Source organism: Panthera leo, chromosome B3, assembly GCF_018350215.1.
Source record: "Panthera leo isolate Ple1 chromosome B3, P.leo_Ple1_pat1.1, whole genome shotgun sequence".
Lineage (NCBI taxonomy): Eukaryota > Metazoa > Chordata > Mammalia > Carnivora > Felidae > Panthera > Panthera leo.
This window is the reverse complement of record NC_056684.1, coordinates 124,699,343-124,722,114: the sequence shown is the minus strand read 5'-3', so window position 1 is coordinate 124,722,114 and position 22,772 is coordinate 124,699,343. Positions and strand designations below refer to the sequence as shown.

Here is a 22,772-nt window from a genome sequence, read left to right as displayed (position 1 = left end):
TTTTTATGAATTAGTTTTCTCTGTCCACTGCTTCATCAGAGCCGATAGAAGAAAACAGACTCACACTCCAGGATAGCCAGGGTTTGTTCACACAGGTGAAACAGTTAGACATTCTGGATCCAGGCGTCTGAGAATAGGACCGAATGGGCTTGGCCTCTGCAGAGCAGGCCTGGCTGCTGAGGCTGGCTTCTTAAGCACACACAGCACTGCCTCCTAAAGTACTTTACTGGCCTCTTTCAGTGACTGCCATTCTGTACACCATCACTTGAGTCAAATTACTGGGATATTCAAATATAGAGTTGCATTATCCTAAAGGTAGAAGCGAATCCTCTGAAAAGTTACATGTGAAGCCCCACAAAAAACAGCTACATGATGGAAAAGAATTCAAAATTGTCACTCATTTTTTAGAAGCTAAATAAAAAATAACAAACCCAGAGACTTCAAAGAAGTGTCCTGTTTGCTCTGGATTGCTTCAGGTTGTCCCAGATATCCTGGGGCTCTCTCCTACTTTCCTCTTGCTACATTTGGTAGCTACATTTGGAAAGTTGAGGAAGCACTGGTAGAGTCAGTTTCTTGGAGGTGGCTGTTCAAAGAAGCATCTTTCACATGGTTTTTGTATCGTGAAATAGGGTCAGATGGGTGGTGAGGCATGCGGCGCCCCAGCAGATGTCATTTTAATGTCTAAAAACTAGTGTCTCAGGTGGTCAGGAAAAACATTAAACAAAAGTAGAATTTAATCTACCTTAACAGGGCAATAAACCCAAGGACTCTGAAAAAGAATTAAAGGGTATGAAGAACCCGGTGGCATGATATTAAGGTGCCTCTGGAGACCTTCATCCATGCATTCATTTATTAAACCAGTATGTAATGACTACCAATCATATGCCAGGCTCTTTCTGGGCACTTGGGATACATAACTGAACAAAGTAAACCACAAAAACAAACCAACACAAAAACCTAGCCCTATGGCGAAAGATATAAATAAGAAACATAGACAAATTATATCGTATATTAGAAGGTGCCAAGCTCTATGGAATTTTTTTTAAAAGCAGGAATGCTAAATATTAAGTAGAGTGATTATGAAAGCCTTATTGAGAAGGTAACATTTGAACAAAAACTGGAAGGAGGTGAGAGGATAAGCCATGGGAACATCTGGGAAAATAAGGTTTGAGACACAGGGAAGAACCTAATGTGGAAAAGCCTGACAAACATGAGGAACAGCAAGGAGGCCAGTGGAGTAAAAGTTGAATTATGAGTACGAGTAATAAAATAGAAAAAGAAAAAAAAAAAGGAAGGTCTGAATCATGTAGGCCCTTTTGGGCCACTGTAAAGACTCTGGTTTTTATCTTGAGATAACTAGGAAGCCGAGGAGGGTTGTGAGCAAAGGACGGACGTGACCTGACATTCGTTTTAAAAGATGTCTCTGGCTGCTGTGTGAAGGATAGACTGTGGAGGGCAAGGCTGGATGCAGGAGAGCTGTTTGGTGGCTCCTGCAATAAGCCAGAGGGGAAGATACAAGTGTCTTAACAGAGCCAAGGAAATGCAAAATTCAGTTGAAGCCACGAAGGAAGTTCACTACCATGTAGGTGGGGGTTGCAGAATTTAGGCAATACCAAGAGACCAACCCTGTTTAAGTTGTTGACTTATAATGTGACAGTTACGTGACAATAAACAAGGCTCAGGATGTCCCAGCATGTCCCGTGGGCCTCTGGACTTAATGGTCTATTAGTAAGATCTATTAGTAATTTACCCTCCAAAATCTAATTTGAGAGTCAAGGGAATGCTCTTAATTACACCTGGATAACAGATGTAAGAGGAGGCTCCTTCTAGACAGGGCAACCCTAACCATAAGGAACCTAGGAAGCCAGTGGACGTTTCCATAAGGAACTGGTGTTCTTAACTGGTGGGGGAAGAGCAGGCCCAGCTTGCTTAATGAATAAACATCTTTTAATTTGGGAAAATTTAGAATTAAAAATAGAAATGGGGGGGGGGTGCCTGGGTTGCTCAGTTGGTTAAGGGTCCGACTCTTGGTTTCGGCTCAAGTTGTGATCTCACAGTTTCAGAGTCTGAGCCCCACACTGGGCTCTGCATTGACAGCATGGAGCCTGCTTGGGATTCTGTCTCCCTCTCTCTCTGCCCCTCCCCTGCTTGGTCTCAGTCTTTCTCTCTCTCTCAAGAATAAATAAATAAACATTAGAAAAAATAGAAATGAGGGGTCCCTGAGTGGCTCAGTCAGTTAAGTGTCTGACTATTGATTTTGGCTCAGGCCATGATCTCACAGTTCATGAGACTGAGCCCCACATCGGGCTCTGCGCTGACAGTGTGGAGCCTGCTTGGGATTCTCTTCTCTCATTCTCTCTCTGACCCTACCCCGCTCATGCTCTCTCTCTCAAAATAAATAAACATTAAAAAAAATAGAAATAAAAATCTAAGTCAGACCCATAATATTAATTTGTGAATTTAAGAATACTCAATATAGGGTGCCTGGGTTGCCCAGTTGGTTAAGTGTCTGATTGCGGCTTAGGTCATGATCTGGTTATTCATGGGTTTGGGCCTGGCGTTGGGCTCTGTGCTGACAGTTCAGAGCCTGGAATCTGCTTCGAATTCTGTGTCTCCCTCTCTCTCACTGCCCCTCTCCTGCTCGTGCTCTGACTCTCTCAAAAGTAAATAGACATTAAAAAAATAAAAATAAAAAAAGAATACTCAATATATATTTGGTATTTTGAGTATTGTGTTATTTAAACTCAGTCTATTGATTGGAATATCTAATAGATTGGCCTTGCAATTTCAATTTAAAATGTATAATTGAATAATTTATATTGACCTGTGATTTAAGTTGAAATGGAAATTATTTTTTACTGAATTTCCTCATAGAGTGTTTACTGGGAGTCAATAAATTAACCGTTCTAAGTGTTCTGTGTGTATTGTAGGGGATATTATGCTTCACTGGAAAATTTTGCATTGACTAGAGCATATTCTTCCAGGATTCTGAGTCTGATTCAATGGGAGCTCTTTCATAATTGTGTAGATTGTAAATAATTGATAGCAATGCAAAATAATTCTGTCTATAGACATGGCAAATTCTGTCCTTTCTGGTAGAGCTTCAGTTGACTTCCCCCATCCCCTGACTATGAAAGAAGTCTTTTGCCTCCATTAGCACGTCCATTTCAATATTCCTCATCTATAAATCTATTTTGTGGATTTTTAACATAATTGCAACATTTTACCAGTTTCCTTGCTGTAGTGGGTTGAATAGTGTCTCCCCAAAATTCACAACCACCTGAGCTTCAGAATGTGAGCTTATTTGGAGATAGGGTCTCTGTAGGTGTAATTAGTTAAGTATACATCATCTTGGATTAGCGTGCACCCTAAATCCCATGACTGGTTCCTTATAAGAAGGGGTGGAGGACACACAGAGACTTACACAGAGAAGAAGGTCATGACTGAAGAGACAAAGACTGGTGTCAGGCTGCTACAAGCCAAGGAAAACCAAGGATGGCAGGCAGGCATCAGAAGTTAGGAAGCAAGGAAGGATTCTTTCCTTGAGCCTGCCAGGGTAGCATAGCCTTGTCAGTACCTTGATGTCAGACTTTTAGCTTCCAAAAATATGAGAGAATAAATTTCTGGTGTTTTAAGCCATCCAGTTGTGGGTACTCTGTTATGGCAGCCTTAGGAAACTAAAACAGAGTTAAATAAAATCTTTAAGGTGTTCAATTTATTGCTGTAGGAGACTCATGATTTTACCTTTCTTTGAAAATTATCCTTTAACACCATTAACTCATTCATACCTCCCAGCAATCCAACGAGGCAGGTACTATTATTATCCTCATTTTACAGATGAAGAAACTGAGGTACAGAGCAAATACTGATAGTGTTCAGAGCATGCCCTCCCCAAACGTGGCATCTTGGCACTTTGGATATTTTAAACTGGAGAAATCTAAGAAACTGCTAGTGCAGACAGGGCTATCTGACCCTCTCCTACAGCAGGTCATAAGCCCCCCGCTGTGTGGAAGTGCCTTCCCTATACCCAGAGGAAAGGAGTATCCTTTTCTGCAAAGACGAAAGGAAGGCAAGAGGAATCTGAAGGAATAAACTCGCTGTTTCCCCCAGTTTTCTACACTTAGTTCACCCCCTGTTTTTGTCCTATCACATTGTTCCATGACTTCCCACTCTCTATCAAACCCGATGTAAAAACAATCAAGGTTAATCGCTTCTTTGGGTCTTCATTTCCTTATTGAGAGTTAAGGAATGCTATTAATTACACCTGGATAACAGGGATAAGTGGAGAATCCTTCTAGGTAGGGCAACCCTAACCATAAGGAACCTAGGATGCCAGTGTCCTCAGTCCATGTCACATAAAACTTATTTTAAGTAAATATGTGTGCTTTTCTCCTGTTAATCTATTTTCTTTATTGTTGCTACTAGGGGTCCTAGTCAAGGATTTAGAAGAATAGAAGGAAAAATGTTTTTCCCTTCTCTTCATTTCCAAAAGGATGCTGAAGAAATGGTAGAGCAAGGCATTCAACCATGATGATCTCACTCCAGAGAGTGCCCTTAACCATTCTACTCTCCTGCTCCTATAAACAGCACTGGGATGTCTATAAAACTTAGGATTCCTGGTACTAATAGAGCTTAATTTAATAGACTTTCTAGACTTTTCTAAGTATTTGGAAAGCACATTCAAGTGCTTTAAAAGAAAACGTATTATGTTTGTACTCAAACTATTATTTTATTAAATTATTTATTAAAATATTATTAAATTATAAAGTCTTCCATCAAAAAATATGTCTTCCTTAAGGTAATTATTATAATTAAATTTACAAATAAAATAATAAATATATGGAAAACTCAGAAAAGAACTAGTCTTTACATTTATTACTTTAATGAATCAAATATTTGTTTTTAAACAGTTACCCCTAAAAAGTCATTTTTTGTTGTTGTTGTTGGCACAAAGGCTGCCTCCAGAATTGGAGAGTTGGAGGAAAAACTGACATCAGAATTCACCTCGACCTGTACTGTGTCACAAAGAAAGTAGCAACGTATATTGTTGCCCATCAACTCTTTCACTGTTCAGGTTAGAATTCTTCAAAGCTCTTCAAATGAGTAATTCAATCCCCTGGAACACCACTTCCTTACCCTCTACCTCCACACATGCAACTCCTTATGCCTACTAGTTTAGGATCCTACTAGTTTAGGATGTAGCTCATAACATTCCCTGAACCCAACTTGAAGTCAGTCTCCACCCCCCATTCCCACCAAGTACACTCTCAGCACACTTACACAATTATAATTGCATGCTTATGAGATTATTTGATGGATATTCAGCTCCACCCTAGATTGTAAAGACCCCTGAGGACAGGGACATGTTGATGTTGTTCTCTGCCAAGTCCAGAGCGTTAGCACATGTCTGGAATGTAGCCAGTGCTTAATAAATGTTTGCAGGATGAAGGAAGTGATGAGCAATGGTGAGGGCAGATAGCCCCTCTTTGGTGGAAAATGCCCCATTAATATGTGTACTATTAGAAGGACCCAGTTCTTCACCTCCTACTACAGACACCAAAAGTGGGGGAAAAGGGACCTCCCTCCTCCTACTCCCCCCAGCAGCTGGGACACAGCAGGTAACCTACGGCAGATGATCAGATGCTTCCATCTAGAATATCCCTTTCTGACTGGTGATTCAAAGTGGCAGGAATGGTTGAGACATTACTGATAGCAGTACACAGCCCAGCAGCTACAGAACTAGGTGCCCAGCACCACAGATGTCCAGTGGCTGTGGTTATGGTGTTGTCTGTGGAGTTGTTCCAACCAGATGGTTGGCTGTGGCTCCAACTCCCTGGCTGCCCCGGGCTCTGGCTTGTTTTAAAAGCCAGGTTCTACAATGATTCTGTAAATTACATGTTATTGTTTCAGAACATTTCTTCCCTCCTTAAGCTAGACAGACCCGGTTTTCTGTTACTTACCATCAAAGACCTTGAGTCACACACACAGAGGAGAAAAAAGAATAATAAATCATGGAGCCCAGAAGCATGAAGTGACACCATCTTTGTAAGACAGAGTATTTCTGTATTTGGCAAGCATGTGGGTGGGTGCTAAAGCAGGGGGCTTCTTTTTAGGTGGGAAATCAAATGCTATTCAGGTTATGACCACTGATTGTGACTAAAACAGTTGTGAAATATGGAATAAATGCACAATTCCCTAAGTGTGGAAACCAAGTATGATGTGAGATTATTTTAGGTGGAATGCCCACGTGGCATTAAATAATATTGAATACCAGTGAAAAAGTGATTCCTTTTTCCATGGTTTTTCAATTCTTCTGATACCACCAAGGACAGCATGTTGAATTGGTACCTCTTGAATATTTCTTTAACACTTATACTCTTCCCTTTCTTTAAAATTTAATTTAAATTTATCTTTTTTTAATTTTAATTTATTTATTTTGAGAGAGAGAAAGCAGCAAGAGCAGGGGAGAGGCAGAAAGAGAGAAAGAGAGACAGAGAGAAAGAGAGAGAGAGACAGAGAGAGAATCCCAAGCAGGCTCTGCACAGTCAGTGCACGGAGCCTAACCTCATGGACTAGAAGATCATGACCTGAGCCAAAATCAACAGTCAGATGCTAAATCAACTGAGCCACCCAGGTGCCCCTATCCCTTTTCGCTTTTAACAGCCTCAGGCTTAGAGCATTCACAGGCAATAATCTTGAGCCTAGAATGTAATTATATTTGTGTTTTCAATGTTTTTCGCTTTCTGGGTTACCTCCTAATTATAGCAAGTTATGCTAATTTCCCATTTATAGTCATAATATAAGCTTTCTAAATAAATTTCTTTCAGTTAAAGAAGTGAAATACTTAAAGATACTGAATGTATAATAGCACAGGTGGAACACAGATCTGGCAAAAATCCTGAAGATGTTGAGTGAGTGTCTTCAGTTTCAAAAATAGTGGGCTAGTCCATCAATTAGAGCCACAGATACAGATGCAGAATGCAAATTAGCAATAATGGAAGCAAAATCCAGAACCTGAAAACAGTTGCTATAACAGCTCCTTCAGAAACATTTCTGAAGGGGGTGGTGCCTGGGTGGCTTAGTCAGTTAAGCATTTGGCTCTTGATTTTTGGCTCAGGTCATGATTTCATGGTTTGTGGGTTCAAGTCCCACATAGGGCTCTGCACTGACAGTGCTGAGCCTTCTTGGGATTCTCTCTCTCCTCTCTCTGCCCCTTTGCTACTCTCGTTCTCTCTGTTTCAAAATAAATAAATAAGCTTAAAAAATTTAAAAAAGAAACATTTCTGAAGGCACATAAGTGTGTGATGGACAAACCTTCACTCCACTGGAGTTGAAGGAAGTTGGAGGGGGTGAGGTAGTGATTGTCACCATCATGAACCTGAAAGTGGATAGGTTAAAGGACAAGGCAAGGTAAGGTGGCACTTTCTTGCGGAAGAATCCATACAAATCCAAAACGAAAATCAAACCCCCCCTCATTCAGAGAAGGGGTAGTCCTCTTGTGCACACAGGTAGCAAATGGCAATTCTCTGAATGAGAGTAATGGGTCCATCTTGCTATCCTTGGTTCTGAGGTGATATGATCTATAATTATACGCCAACATTAAAATTTTTCATTTTATTCTGCTGGGTTCATTTAATTTCCCTTAAATCAGTATTCTCAATCAGGAGGAACAATTTTTTTTCAAACTACCTGCATATCAAAGATTCTAGAATGTTCCACTGGGGAGTAGGAATATCAGCTCTCCCTTACTTCCTACCTAGTTAGGATCACTGTTATAATAAGAGTGAATCATGCTGTCTTAGATGGGGGAAGTAGAAAAGATTCAGAACCACCGTTTCAGTGGAAGTCACAAACAGTGAAACTGTCTCCCATCCATCTACTGAACCACACGGCAAGTGTATGGGTAATGCAGAAAGGGACAGTCTTGTTTACTTTTCAGCACCATAATACATGGATAGAGATTAAGGCTTAGGAAAAAATGCTCTCAGCACCATAATAATTTGTAAAACAGCCAGCCATGGTTACACAGCATCTAGATTCAGAAAAATGGTTGCCACCCAGAACAGGCTTTAAGGTCTGTTTTGTTTCAGCAGGAAATGCCTACTATAACACAGATACAGTCTTTCTTTTCCTCCCTCCCTCCCATTCTTTCTTTTTGCTTTCCCTCCTTCTTTCTGTTCCTTTTTCTTCCCCTGCCCAACTCTTACTTTTCTAAGTTCTTACACAATTTTCTCTCCTTTCTATTTTTTTCCAAGACCATATTGGAGAAAAGCTGGCAGGGTTAGACCTGCTTTCATCTAAGGGCAGGGGCTTAAGAGTGCAGCTGGGAGCTATTTCAAATCTTGGCACCACAACTGATTAACTTCATGACATCGAACAAGTGGCCTTGCTTTTTGTGCCTCAGTTTCCCCATCTATAAAACGAGAATAGTAAAATTACCTACTCAGTTGGATTTTGTGAGGAGTGAATTGGTGAGTTTGTGTAAAGTGCTGAGGACAGGAGTAAGCACAATAAAATGGTTAGCTTTACATATTTGACTTCTCTCATAAGCTTTCCTTTGACAAGAGTTCTACTGCCCCCCCCCTCCCCGCCAAGATTTGAAAATCACTTTGCTACTGTTGCAGATGGCTGTGGCCACTGTCTAAACTGGCATGCCTTTTCACCCACACTCTTCATCACTGTCTCTTCTCAGAATAATTTTGTTCTTCAGCACACCATCCCTCCCCTACCCCTACTCCCATTGTTTTCAAGGTCAGAATCTCCTGCTACTGTCTTTATCAAGTTCTTACTCTTTGTGATCCAGCGAATCCCCTCACTTGCATCATCAGACATCGGAATGCACCTAACTGACGCCCCTCTTTTACTCAGAGGTAAACTTGGGTCTTCCCAAATAAATGACCTCCCCTATTCTCCCAGCTGGTGAGAGGGGCATGAAGAGAACGGTCTCCTGACTCTTAGTCCCTTGCCTTCCTCCAATATTATCCTTTCTCCTCGACATTTGGTGGAACTGTAAACCAATGGCTCCAAGTTCCCCTCCACTGTCAGAGCCATGTTTCTCTCCCATGACTTGAAATTCTACCCCCTTCAAAACTGTCTCTAAAGAAGTGGTGGACGGACATCTGAGACCTGCATATTCATTGGTTCACTTACTCACTCAACAAGCTTTTGCTTGCGCACCAGAAGAGTTCCAGGCCATATGCCAGGTGTGGGGAATTCAGAGTTGAAAGACAGGGTCTCTGTGCTAGAGGTCAATTCTTGAGTTGCTATTAGTGTTATTAATATCTGAAGTGAAAGATCCAGCCAGGCCTGGGCAAAGTGAAGAGCAGCTCTTGAGAAAGGGCAGCTCACGCTTGCATCTTGCACCAGGGTTTTAGCCTTTCCCGTGTTTTGAGTAACTAGGATGGCAGCAATCCCAGGTTTGGGCAGTTGCGTTTTTACTCACTGCACACACACACACACACACACACACACACACACGCAGCCCTTTGGCTTACTCTCACACTCTTTTTGTGCACTTCTGGCCATCTTTGCAGCTGTCCCTGGCCTCTCGATGCTCCCCTCTCCTCTCCCAGGTACTCACAGAGTCTGCGTGCTGGGCGGTAGGCTGGGGATACGGTGAATATCCTTGCAGGTGACTCTGAAGTCATCTTCCTGGTGACACTCGCAGGGCGGAGACGGACACCCTTTCCCCCCCAGGCTCCTGGGCAGGGCGAGAAGTAGCGCCAGCTGCAGCAGGGGCGTCTGCCTCATTTTCCAAGGGTCCCAAGGCTAGTTCTTCATCCTCCACTGACGTCTCGTTCCCGGCCCTCTGCGCCTTGGGCTCCCGCGGTCTGGAGGGCAGACGGAGGCGTGGGAGGAGAGAGGACTCGCTGGAGTTGTGACTTCAGCACCCCAGAGGAGGCTGGAGAGGGGAAAGAAGAGGCTCTTAAGTGTTCGGTTTCCCTAGGCAACTCTCCACCCAGACAAACCTAATTGCTTCACTCCCGTCCCCGGAGCTACGCAGCCCGCTCCGTCGGTTCCCCGACACTCAACACCAGTCCGGGCTGTCCCTTCTGCGTTCCAGCCGAGTTCTCTCCAAAGACTAGTTTAGAAGCTGCCTTGTCTCTAAACCCAGTGGGTCGCTTTCCCCGTGGGTAGCCTCCCACGGGCACCGCCTGCCGGGTCCACCGCACGCACTCTAGCTGGAGAAAGTCCCCGCGGCTGGACTGTCCCGGGGCGGACGGGGGTCCTGCAGAACTTCAGATTCTCCCCGCCTAAGATGCCTCTGCGGAGAGTCGGCGGCGGACACGCGTCGGTGGTCACCCGGAGTGCGGCTGCAGCCGGGCGCGACACCCCGGGCAGATCGTCGTTGCCCGCCGACTTCCGCGCAAACCTGGATCGCAGGGCGCGACCCGCCACACGCACCGAAACCTGGGCGCGGAGTCGCCTGGCCGCGCGGGGCTCTCCAGGCAGCAGCGCGCTCGGCGAAGCGGGCCAGGAACTGCGCTCGGGGGCCATCTGCCGTGCACAACGGGGAACTGCAGGAACAGTGTCGTGCGTGCTCTGATCCCAACTCCGAATCCAGCTTTGCCATTAGATTCGAAGCTGGCCCGTCAATCCTGGTCTGCTCAGGAATTTTATTGAACCACATTCCGCACCACCACCACCCCCAAGATGGGAAGAAAAAGGATACATAAGTGGCACGTTATCTTCTACTCATCATTCTTCGCACAGTAGCCAAAACGATAGTTTAAAATGTAAATCAGATTGTCCCAATTTCCCTCTTAAAAGCCTTCGCTTGCTTACGTATTCTTCTTGGAGTAAAGAGCATATCAGCTCCTCATATACTGTGTGATTCTATTTATATGTTCTTCTGGGACAAGGACGGGTAATGGAAATCCAAATAACGATTAGAGATTGACTAGGAAAAAAAAATAGGAATGAACTCACAGGGGTTATGGCAATGTTCTATATCTTAATTAGACTGGAGGTTAAAAGGGTGTATACATTTGTTAAAAGTCATTGCACTCTACATTTAAAATATGTGTATTTCAAAGTTTATAGGCTTTTATTAATAATCACCCCAAAATGGAAACACCCCAAAATTCCTTTGACTAGGTAATGGGTGAACAGTGACACATCCGTACCATGGAATACTCATCCACAGAAAGAAAGAAGAAACAAAGAAAGAAAGAAAGAAAGAAAGAAAGATTACTTGTAAATTCTTTAGCCTAACCAATAAGGTCCTACTATAGGGGCTGGCAGGCTTTTCCTATAAAGAACCATATAGTAAATATTTTATCACATTTTCTCCTCCTCTTCTCATACAACCCTCTACGAATATAAGAGCCATTCTTAGCTTGTAGGCTGTACCAAAGTCGTCTGGGGCAGGCTTTGACCTGAAAGCCAAAGTTTGCTGATCCCTGCCTTTCAAGGTCCACCCCCTACCATCACTTTGCTGGACCTGGAACAAGTTTCTTATCACCTCTGGGATTTGCTGTCGCTGGACCTCTATGCTGGAACATGTCCCCAGATCTTCAGAGTATTCAAATCTTGCTTTAAACACCAATGCCTCAGAAAGTTTTCCTCTGAAAATCCTGTCTAAAGTACTGTCTCCCCTGATCATATTATCTTGTTTCACTATCACTTATCATTGGGTGTTGTTATTGATTAGTTCACTCATTTATTGCCTGTCTCTTTCTGCTCTCCCCTCACCATCAAAATATAAGCTTTCAGTGAACTAATCAGGAAAGAAGCAAAAAAGACACAAATTACCAGTATCAGGTATGAGAAAGTTGATATTAGAACATATTATACAAGCTATGAAGAGGATGATGAGAATGCTATGAACACATTTATGCCAATAATTTTAAATTTATTAATGTTCTCAAAGAAGCATAGATTTGTTTCATTAATTCTATATTGTTTTTCTATGTTCCATTTAATTGATAAATGCTCTGATCTTTATTGTTTGTTGTTTTTTTTTATTTTTTATTTTTTGCATCCACTGGGTTTGATTTTCCTTCTTAGTTTCTTAAGGCTGAAGGCATTGATTTGAGACTTCTTTCTTTGATAATATTATAGATATATTGTGCTATATTTTCCCTGTAAGTACTAATCTCATAAATTTTGATATCTTGTAAATTTATTTTCATTCAGCTTACAATACTTTCTAATTTTCAAAAATTTCTTCTTTGATTCATGGGTTATTTAGAAGTGTGTTAGTTTCCAAATATTTGGTGATTTTCCAGATATTGTTCTGTTACTGATTTCTAAAAATATTCCATTTAGAGAAAAAAAAAATACAGTTTTTATGACTTGAAAATGTTTAAGTTCAGTGACACTTGTATTATGATTCAGAATGTGGTCTATTTTGATAAATGCTCTGTGTACATTTGGGAAAAACAGTGTATTCTGCTGTTGTTGAGGCATGCATTCTGTAAATATCAATAGGTCATATGGTTGATTATGTTCAAGTCTTACGTATTTTTTATGATTTTTCTACTTATTATATTAACTATGATTTATGGGTACTGAGTATTTGTTACTACATTGGGGATTTTTCTTTTTTTCTATTGTATTTCTGTCAGTTTTTGCTTCATGTATTTTGACATCCTATACATAAATGTTTAGAACTCTTATTTTCTTGGTAAGTTGATGCCCTTACCATTATTAAATGGGCTTCTTTAATTTGGTAATATCCTTTGTTTTTCAATCTACTTATTGATAGACCCAATCCAACTTTCTTTTGATTAGCATTACCACGCTATTGTTTTTCAATATGTTATTTTAACCTCTTTATGTCTTTATATTTAAAGTGCATTTCTTACACATACCACAGTTTGCTCTCAATCTGGCAATCTCTATCTTTTATTTTGGTTGTATAGATCATTTACATTTGATGTCATTATCGATAATAAGTTTAAGTTCATAATCTTGCTACTAGTTTCATATTTGTTTCACCTGATTTGGGTTTTGTTTTTTTCCCCCTTTTTTGTAAAAACCTTTTTTGGGATTAATTCAGGAAATTTCATCATTCCATTTTATCTTCTTTGTTGACTCGTAGCTATAACTCTTTGTCTAGTCATTATTGTGGTTGTATTAGGGTTTATAATATACATCTTTAAGCTATTATAGTCTGCCTTCAGTTGATATTACACTACTTTATGTATGATCTAAGTACTTGACTTTCATTTTTTCTCTCCTAGGGCCTTTTTTTGCTTCTGCTGCCAGGAATTTTACTCATGCATAAGTTACAAGCACTACAATACATTGTTATTTGTAAGATAGTCAATTATCTTTTAAAGAAACTTAAATCATAAGACTTGCATTAGCATTTCTGGTAGTACACATCAGTCAGCTATGAATGATTTCAGCTTTTGTGTGCCTGAAAAAGCACTCATTTTGCCTTTATTTTTAAAGTATATCATTGCTATGTATAGAATTGTAGATTGATAGTATTTTTCTCTTTCAGTATTCAAAAACTATTGCTCGATTGTTTTGTTGCTTGCACTGTTTCCAAGGAAAATATTCTGTCATAATTTTCTTTGTTCTTTTGTAACATACTTTTTTTTTCCCCTCCCTCAGGCTGCTTTTAAGACTTTCATTATCACTGGTTGAGAGTGATTTGATTACCATGTGCCTTGATGTATTTTTCTTCATATTACTTCTGTAGTATTTTGAGGTTCTTGGATTTGCATATTTGTGGTTTTCATCAAATTTGAAAAAAATTTAGATATCATTTCTTCATATTTTTCTATCCCCAGTGTCTCTCTGCTCTTTTGAGAGGATTCTGATTATTACACTTCTATTAGGCTGATTAAAGTTGTCTCACAAAGAGGTCAACTGATATTTATTTCATTAGAAATATTTTTTCTCTGTTTTTCACTTTGGATAGTTTCTTTTTGCTATGTCTTCAAATTCAGGATTCTTTTTTCTTCCTGAGATAGTTGATCTGCCATTAATCCTATCAGTATATATTTCATCTCAGGTGAAGTTTTCATATCTAGAATTTCAAATTAAGCCTTTTCCATATTTTGCCTATCTCTGTAACTTCTTGGACATAAAAACCACAGTAACTATTTTGATGTCTGTATTTTTTTTAATGCTGTAACAAAGTATCACAAATTCCATGGCTTAAAACAACAGAAAAATACGGGCTCCTGGGTGGCTCAGTCAGTTGAGCGTCAACTCTTGATTTTGCCTCAGGTCATGAACACATGGTTCGTGGGATCAAATCCTGCATAGGGCTCTGTGTTGATAGTGCAGAGCCTGCTTGGGATCTCCTCTCCTCTCTCTCTACCTCTTCCCCACTCATGATCTCTCTCTCCCTCTCTCTTAAAATAAATAAATAAACTTAAAAAACATACAACAACAACAGAAAAATAATTCCCTCATAGTTTTGGAGGGTAGAAGTCCAAAATCAAGGTGTTGTCAAGTACATGTTCTATGTGACGTCTCTAGGGGAGTAAGTTCCTTCCCTTTTGTAGCCTCTGATGGTCACCAAAAGTCCCTGATGTCCATTGGCTTCCATCACTCCAATCTCAAGATGTTTTCTGTGTGTGTCTCTATGATCCAAATTCCGCCTACATATAAGGGTACCAGTCATTGGACAAGGGTGAGCCCCAATCCAGTATAACCTCAATTTAACTCGAATATATGCAAAGACCCTATTTCTAAATAAGGTCACCTCCACAAGTACCAGGTGTTAAAACTTCAAGATATCTTTCTGGAGGACACAATTCAACCCACAAAAATGTCCTTGTTTGGTAGTTCTAACATTTTTGTTAATTTTGGGTCAGTTTAGAAAGGTTGCATTTTCCTTCTTCTTGACATGCCTGATAATCTTTGTTTGGATACAGATGTGGGAAATTTTACTCCTTTTGGTGCTGGATTATTTGCCTTCATATAATGGTTTTTGATATTTGTTGTCAGGTATGGTTAAATTACTTGGAAACAGCTTGATAGTTTTGGATCTTGCTTTCCAGGTTTGTTACATGGGGCCAGAGTAGCTTTAATCTGTTGCTACATATTCCCCATTCCTGAGCCAAGACTTTTCTGAGTGTCTACCCTAACAGTCCACGAGTAATAAAGCATTTCAGTTCCCCGTTGGGAATAGTCACCCATTTCTGGTCCTGTGTGGCAGTCAGGCACTTTCTCCTCCAATCTTGTCAGATGCTCCTTTCTCTAATTTCTTCATATGCATATGAAAATGCATACTCAGCTGAATACTCCATGGAGACCCTTTGTAGTTCTCTGGAGTTTTCTCTCTGTGTAGTTCTCTTCTCTCCAGTTTCTGTCCTGCAAACTCCAGTTACATTGGGCTTTTTAAATTCTCAACTTTGTTTCCTTAATTCAGAGCATCCAGCCACTGCCTGGCTTCCTTCTCCTTGGACTATGACCTGGAAATTCAAGGCAGTTAAGTTGTGCAATTGTAACGCTAACCTTACTTGTTTCCTTTCTCTCAGGGATTATTGCCCTTTTTTGTCTGATATTTACTGTCTTAAAAAGCATTGCTGTGGGGTGCCTGGGTGGCTCAGCTGGTTTGGTGTCCAATTCTTGTTTTTGGCTTAGGTCATGATCTCACGGTTCATGGGTTTGAACCCTGCATCGGGCTCTGCACTGACAAAGCTGAGCCTGCTTGGAATTCTCTCTCTCCCTTTCTCTCTGCCCCTCCCCTGCATCCACAGTACTATCACAGTGTCATTAAATATGTTCTTTATGCTGTCCCTTTTATTCTAGTGACTTATGCATCCATAACTGGAAGCCTATATCTCCCATTTTTCTCATTCTCCTTCTCCCTCCCCTCTGGCAACCATGGGTGAAATCATATGTTATTTGTCTTCCTCGATCTGACTTTTTTTTACTTAGCATAATACCGTCTAAGTCCATCCATGCTGTCACAAATGGCATGATCTTATCATGCCACGTCTTCCTTATCCATTCATCTATTGGTAGACACTTAGGTTGCTTCTATATCTTGGCTATTGTAAATAATGCTGCAATAAACATAGGAATGGGGATGCCTGGATGGCTTGGTCGGTTAAGTGTCTGACTCTTGATTTTGGCTCAGGTCATGATCTTGCAGTTTGTGGGATCAAGCCCTGTGTCAGACTCTGCACTGAGGGCATGAAGCCTGCTTGGAATTCTCTCTCTCCCTCTCTCTGCCCCTTTCCCACTTGCACTTTCTTTCTCTCTTTCGAGATAGATAAACACTTAATGCATAGGAGTGCACATATCTTTTTGAAGTAGTAGTTTTGTTTTCTCTGTGTAAAATATCCAGTAGTAGAATTATTGGACCATATAGCATTTTTTCTTTTAATGTTTTTATTTTATTTTTGAGAGAGCACAAGTGGGTGAGAGGCAGAAAGAAGGGGACAGAGAATCCAACGTGGGCTCTGTGCTGACTGACAGCAGTGAACTTGATGTGGGGCTTGAACTCATGAACCGGGAGATCATGACCTGAGCCAAAGTCGGATGCTCAACCGACTGAGCCACTCAGGTGCCCTGGACCACTTGGTATTTATATTTTTAATTTTTGGAGGAACTGCCATACTGTTTCCATAGTGGCTGTACCCAGTTTACATTCCTACCAATAGTGCATGAGGGTTCCTTTTTCTCCATATCCTCACCAACACTTGCTATTTCTTGTCTCTTTGATTTTAGCCCTTCTAACAGGTGTAAGGTGATATCTCATTGCGGTTTTGATTTGCATTTCCCTGATGACTTTTTATGTGTCTGTTGAACATCTGTAGATCTTCCTTGGGAAAATGTCCATTCAGATCCTCTGCTCATTTTTTAATTGGGTTGTTTGGGGTTTTTTTTTGGTGGTGAGTTGTGAGTTTTTTGTATATTTTGTTTATTAACCCCTTATCAGATATGTCATTTGCAAATAACTTCTCCCATTCAGTAGATTGCCTTTTGGTTTTGTTGATGGTTTCCTTCACTGTGCAAAAGTTTTTTATTTTGATGTAGTCCCAACAATTTATTTTTGCTTTTGTTTCCCTTGTCTTACAAGACATATCTAGAAATATGTTACAATGGCCAACGCCAGAGAAATGCCTGTGTTCTCTTCCAGGGTATTTATAGTTTCAGGTCTCACATTTAGGTCTTTAATCCATGTTGAGTTTATTTTTAGTGTGGTAGTGGAAAGTGGTTCAGTTTCATTCTTTTGCATGTAGCTGTATGGTTTTCCCAGCAGCATTTATTGAAGAAACTGTCTTCTCTCCGTTGTATATTCTTGCCTCCTTTGTCACAGATATATTGACCATAATCATGGGTTTATTTCTGAACTCTCTATTCTGTTCCATTGGGATCTGGCAATTCCACAGAGCTGTGTTCTTGGTTTAAGGCTCTGCTGACACCATTTTTGACAATCTGAATCGATTTTAAACAGGGCCTGACATTTTCATTTTGCACTTGGACCCACAAGTTATGTGACTATGTGACCAGTCTTACCTGAGGATCTAGATGCCTAATGCTCAAAAGCCAAGAAAAGAATACTTTTTCTTTTTTTTCTCCTCCTCTTCCTTTCCCTTTCTGCTTCCTGTGGTCACATACCTTCTCTGAGGCCATAAGCATAGAATAGCTTAGCTGGCTGAAATGGAGGTTGGAGGAGAACCAAGTGGGAAAAGAAAATACTTGAGGAAATTTTTGGTTAGTATTTCAATTATATTTTCCCATCACATGGAAATAATCAATTTGCTGTTGTTTCACAGTGGTATGAGTTTTCAAGGTATTGGTGAAACAAAACTTCTGCCCCTTTTACTTGAAATAGCACAGCCTCTGTCTGCTGCTCACCAGCTTCTTATGTAATAGTTGTATTCCCTTTCCTATGCTTACTTATTCTAGATGAGTTAGGGTATGATGATCATGTCAGTGCTTTCAGACTAGCCCCATTCCAGAACCTTCTGTTGATTAGGCCGCTTAGATGTTTAATGTTTGGTATGGTTCAGATCACTTCTGCTAAACCTGCCTAAAAAATTACATGTAATGTTAGGACCTCAGATCTCACAGGCTGGACAATTAGGATTCACCAATGTCATCTTAGTCTAGGGTCTTTGGATTTCAATCAACAGAACTTAAGCTTCAAGAGGGAAATCATCAGCAGGCAACAAGGTATATTCTTTGATCTAAGTACCTAGAAAAAAACAATAAAGTCTCGATGTACATGGAACTAACATTCTGGGAGATCATGTTATATATCAGCCAACATATATTGAGTGCTTACTATGGGCTAGGCCCTGGGCGAAATGCTTCATATACATTAATTTCTTTTATCCTCAAAACAACTTTACTTGTTAGGTACTATTCTTATCATCTCCATGAAGACACAGAGTGATTCAATATACTTGCTTGAGGTGACATGGCTGATAGGTATTACAGCTAAAATTTGAACCCAAGTGGTCTGAGTCTTGAATTTGGACATTTAACCACCTCCATCTTTCTCTAATGCATCCCAGAACACAAATACACAAAATGTAAGTGGAAATAGCAAGAGATTAAAGCCAGGAACTTGGAAATTGTCAGGAACCAAGATTCTCTCCTCTTAGGCTCATTCCCTCTGGGGCTGCGCGGTTTACTTTTGCTGATTTTCTCATTTCTCTCTTTCTCTGAAGATTAGATTTTTCAGTTTCTCCTTGAACATAGATGAAGATGGTCATCTCACTGAGAAAGCCTCAGTTTGTACCCTCACATCAAGACTATTCAGGCAACCAGTTGAATGCTTGAGTCCCAATTTTAAACCCTCAGAGGATAAAGATCCTGACTGGCCCAAATTGTTTCAGCCACTGACTAAATAGCCATGGTCAGAAAAGGGGCTTTGTATAATATAAACAAGGCTTTGGGGCCCAACACTGTGGGTAGAATCATTCCCAGTTAAGGGGTGATATGGGTGAGGTATGTCAAAAATATCTGCCATATCTGCTATTATCAAGGTATGGTGTTGTGGGAAGATCATTGATGACACTAATTGTAAATAGGTAAAATTTTGAGGAGATCATGTGTTATAGGCTGAATCATGTCCCCCTTCCTCCCCAACCCCATACATTGAAGCCCTAACCATCAATATTACCATATTTGAAGATAGTGTCTTTAAGCAGGTAATTAAGGTTTAATGACATTTTAAGGGTGGGGCCCTAATCCAAAATAACTGGTGTCTTTATAAGAAAAGGGAGAGACATCAGGTACTTGCCTGCTTCGGGGAAAGGCCATGTGGGGACAAAGAGATAAGACAGCTACCTGTAAGCCTAGGAAAGAGGCCTGAGGAGAACCTAACGCTATTGATACCTTGCTTTTCGACTTGCAGCTTCCAAAACTGTGAGAAATAAATCTCTGTTTTTTAAGGCCCCCACTCTGTGGTATTTTACTATAATGGCACTAGAAAACCAATACATCATGTAATCTCTCTATACTTCTATTTGTATTGTTTGCAGAAGATGGCTACTGCTGGTGATAATCTTTGTGTGTTTTTCCAGCTTTAACATCAGGTGATTCAACTTGAGTGTGATTTTGGGGTTGGATAACATGTGCCTGTCATACTGATTAAAAGCAATAAGTGTCATTGGGGAGTTATAAGACACATTTTGTGTAAAATATTTTTTTATTGGCTTTATTATTTTTGTCTATCTTGTAAAGAAGAAGAAAGATTCTATGATCTGACTTAACTATATTTTTTCTAGATGTCATATCTGTGGGTTGAGAGCACACTATATGACAAAAAGTTGCTGTAATTTAATAGTGTATTTTAAAATATCTTGGTCATAATGAACTCAAATATGATTCTCCACCCATTAGCCCCAGTTGTGTTTTTTGATTTTGCTTTATTTTGGTAATGTCACTTTAAAAATGGGGTCTCCTGAATTGAATTTATTCTCTAAATATGGTTGGACCAGTGAAGAGGTTGTGGACAGTTTTTATTAATGCTGACATTAGCTGTTTTGGTGGTCATTCTTCCCCCATTTGATCAGATATCACTTCCTTAAAAAGTTTCTATTTTATGTGTCTGCATTGAAACCTACACAGTACTCTATCACCCAGATTTGTAGAAATTTGTTTAATGGTATGTTTCTTCACTTTGAGCAACATGTTCATCTCCTCATGTTTACTACATTTTGAGTGTCTAATACAATGTTTGGATACTAGAAAGATACGGCATACATTTGCTGAATTAAATGAATGAATGTAATTGTTTTGAAAAATTAAAACATTAACAGGTAAATAATAGAGTTATTATGCTTCTGCATGAATATGGGGAAATTTTATGGCTGTTCTGAATTATCTTAATCTCTGTATCAGGTGGAGTGTGTTCTTGAATACAACTGTGAGCAAGCAGCTTGAAGATAGATGAAAATATACAGGTAATTTTTAGAAGAATTATTTTATGTTCAAACTGGTTATGAAATAAACTTTACCCCTCAGTGTTGGCCAGAGAAAATGTTGGAGTTATTGTAACACATCAAATTTATATGCTTATTATTTATGTTTTTGTGTATGACAGGGAGAGAGAGAGAAAGAGATGTGAAGGGAGAGTGGGAAGTGAGGAAGGGCTGAGAAGAGAGGTACTGATTTTAAAAGATTTGGCCCCTGCCTTTGAAGGGCTGAGTCTGATGGAAGAGACCAACAGGGAAATGGATAATTACAGTACAAAATTATTAGAATAGGGAAACTATGCATTTAATGCAATCTAGCTCTTCTTGAAGTAGCCAAGAAAGCTTTCACAGATAAAGCAAATTTCGATTTAAGACTTGAGGAAGTAATCAATGGTCTTTTTGGCAGAGCACAAAGAAATGAGGCTCTACATGACTAATTGATTTTTCACTTCTTAGCTTTTCCAAAGTTGAGTTCTTTGTTGACGTTTTTATTGCCTTCTCTCAGCTGAAACCGACGTCTCTGAGTGGCATACGTCTGTCTCATGTTCTAGAATGACTGTGGAGATGACACTCTAGACTCAATGTAGCAGCAATCATGAAGTGACAGCCTTAAAGACTTTGGTTTGCCATTAATGAGTTAATGTGATCTTGGGTAAGTCACTCACTCTTTCTAGGCCTAAAGGGTTTTATTAGATAATCTTCTCTGTTCCCTTCCAGTTCTAAGAATTTGTGGATCTTAGGAAAAAGACATTGTGCTCTGGTAGTAAGAGGATTTGTACGTTTCACTTATGGAAATGACTCTTCCCTGTCTGAAAGCAGTAAAAGAAACGGAGTCTGTCATTATTGCAACTACTTTGAATTTTTCTTTTCTTTTTTTTCTTAAGTGAATAGTTTGGACTTTTCTGATTAAATTACCGTTAATTCACTCTCAGGTATTTGCTTCCCGTAGAAGTTACTGGCCCTTTAAAAAAAAAAAAAGAACAGGGCAAGAGGGCGAGGCCCAGGGACTCAGGTGCCAGCTAATCCGGCTTCTTCCGGGAAAGTGGCCCTTAGGCCAGTCGTATGGCATCCTGGGATTTGAAGTTTCTCCTAGGGCCTCTCTCCCTGGACGACTCCTTGTTTTTGAGGACAAGATGGACTACAACTCCCAGAGTGCCAAGCGGCAACAGCAGCGGGGTCTTGTTCGCTCGCTGTGGCTGGGCGGCTAGTTCAAGTTGCCATAGCTGCGAGTCTGGAGAGAGCAGAGTCGGTTGCGCCGCAGCGTCAGGTCAGTTGCACCTTCTGGGTCCCTGGCGGCCGTGGGAGCCGGGAGGGGCCTCGGCGATGATCCGGCTTTAAGGACTTAGGGTCCTTTTCTATCAGGTACCTGCCCCCAAATGCCTACTCGCCCTTTCTTTACTGCTTCCTTATCCTATCGTAGTCGTTTTAGGTCTCACTTCCCCTGGTCCCAGAGGTGGGGACACAGAAGCTACAAGGAAATCTGGAGTGGGGCCTTGGATGGGTGGAGTGTTGCCAGGGTAGGGGGAGACAGCGTGCCTGGTATCCCGTCGCCCCTTCCCTCGGCGTGAGTGTTCACAGATTCTGGCCAAGTTATCCAGGGAACTTGAATTACGTAGGCTTTTTTTTTTTTTTTTTTTTTTTTTTTTTTTTGAGCGGTTAGTTTTGTTGCTAGCAGCTGCGAAGCCTGAGCTGTCAAGGATTTGGGCTCATTCTGGTGTTAGCTTGACTGGGATATAACTTGACGTTTTTGTAACTGTTCTATGGTTACAAAAGTTTGCTACCCTTGGGAACACTGTATCAGCGACCTGGCTTTCCCAGGCCATGAAGGAAGTTGCCCCAACATTAGCTGTTAACAGTCCCTTATTTGAGTTATTTAGCAGGAACACCTGACATTGAATTCCAGCCTCATCCTTTATTGGTTTGATGAAGCTCAGTCACTTGCACAGACGTCTTTAAAACCACGTTGCAGCTGTTCTCAGTTTTGTGTGGAGTATCTAGCACAGGACCTGACACAGATATGCTCAGTATTTGTTATTTATTTTATCAATTATGCAGATCTTTGCTGTGTAATAGAAATAAAATGTGAGCCACACACCCGTTTACATTTTCTGGTGCCCACACTAGACAAGTGAAAAGAAACTGGTGAAATTAATTTTAAGAATTTATTTAGCATAGTATGTCCAAAACGTTTTCATTTTAGCATGTAGTCAAATATGAAATTTATTGAGATATTTTATATTCTTAAAACAATTTTTTTTAATGGCATTAAGTCTTCACATTCTTTTATGTATTTTACACTTACAGCACGTGTCATTTCAAACTAGCCAGGTTTTAAGAGCTCACTAGGCCACATGTGGCCAGTCACTACTGTATTGGCAGCACAGATAGAAGATTACAACTTCAGCCATTTCACATTGGCACAGA

The 22,772-nt window shown here is 40.5% G+C and overlaps 2 protein-coding genes across 17 annotated transcripts in view; one reads left to right on the top strand and one right to left on the bottom strand.

Annotated features, from left to right (window-relative positions):
- The window catches only part of TSHR (thyroid stimulating hormone receptor), a 158,257-nt gene extending 147,898 nt beyond the window's left edge, over positions 1 to 10,359 (bottom strand). The window contains exons 1-2 of one of the 2 annotated variants that reach the window (XM_042943977.1): positions 10,177 to 10,359; positions 9,581 to 9,901 (exon numbers count right to left, since the gene is read on the bottom strand). In XM_042943977.1, coding sequence (XP_042799911.1) covers positions 9,581 to 9,750 — 170 coding nt within the window. In that variant the 5' untranslated portion in view covers positions 9,751 to 9,901; positions 10,177 to 10,359. Of the gene's footprint in view, positions 1 to 9,580 lie in introns of both variants that reach the window. The other variant, XM_042943978.1, reaches the window with a different exon arrangement.
- An 11,018-nt stretch (positions 10,360 to 21,377) lies between these two features.
- The window catches only part of CEP128 (centrosomal protein 128), a 383,862-nt gene continuing 382,467 nt past the window's right edge, over positions 21,378 to 22,772 (top strand). For 14 of the 15 annotated variants that reach the window (XR_006203977.1, XM_042943963.1, XM_042943964.1 and 11 more), the window contains exon 1: positions 21,378 to 21,615. The gene's annotated coding sequence lies outside the window, so the exon portion shown is untranslated. The other variant, XM_042943962.1, reaches the window with a different exon arrangement.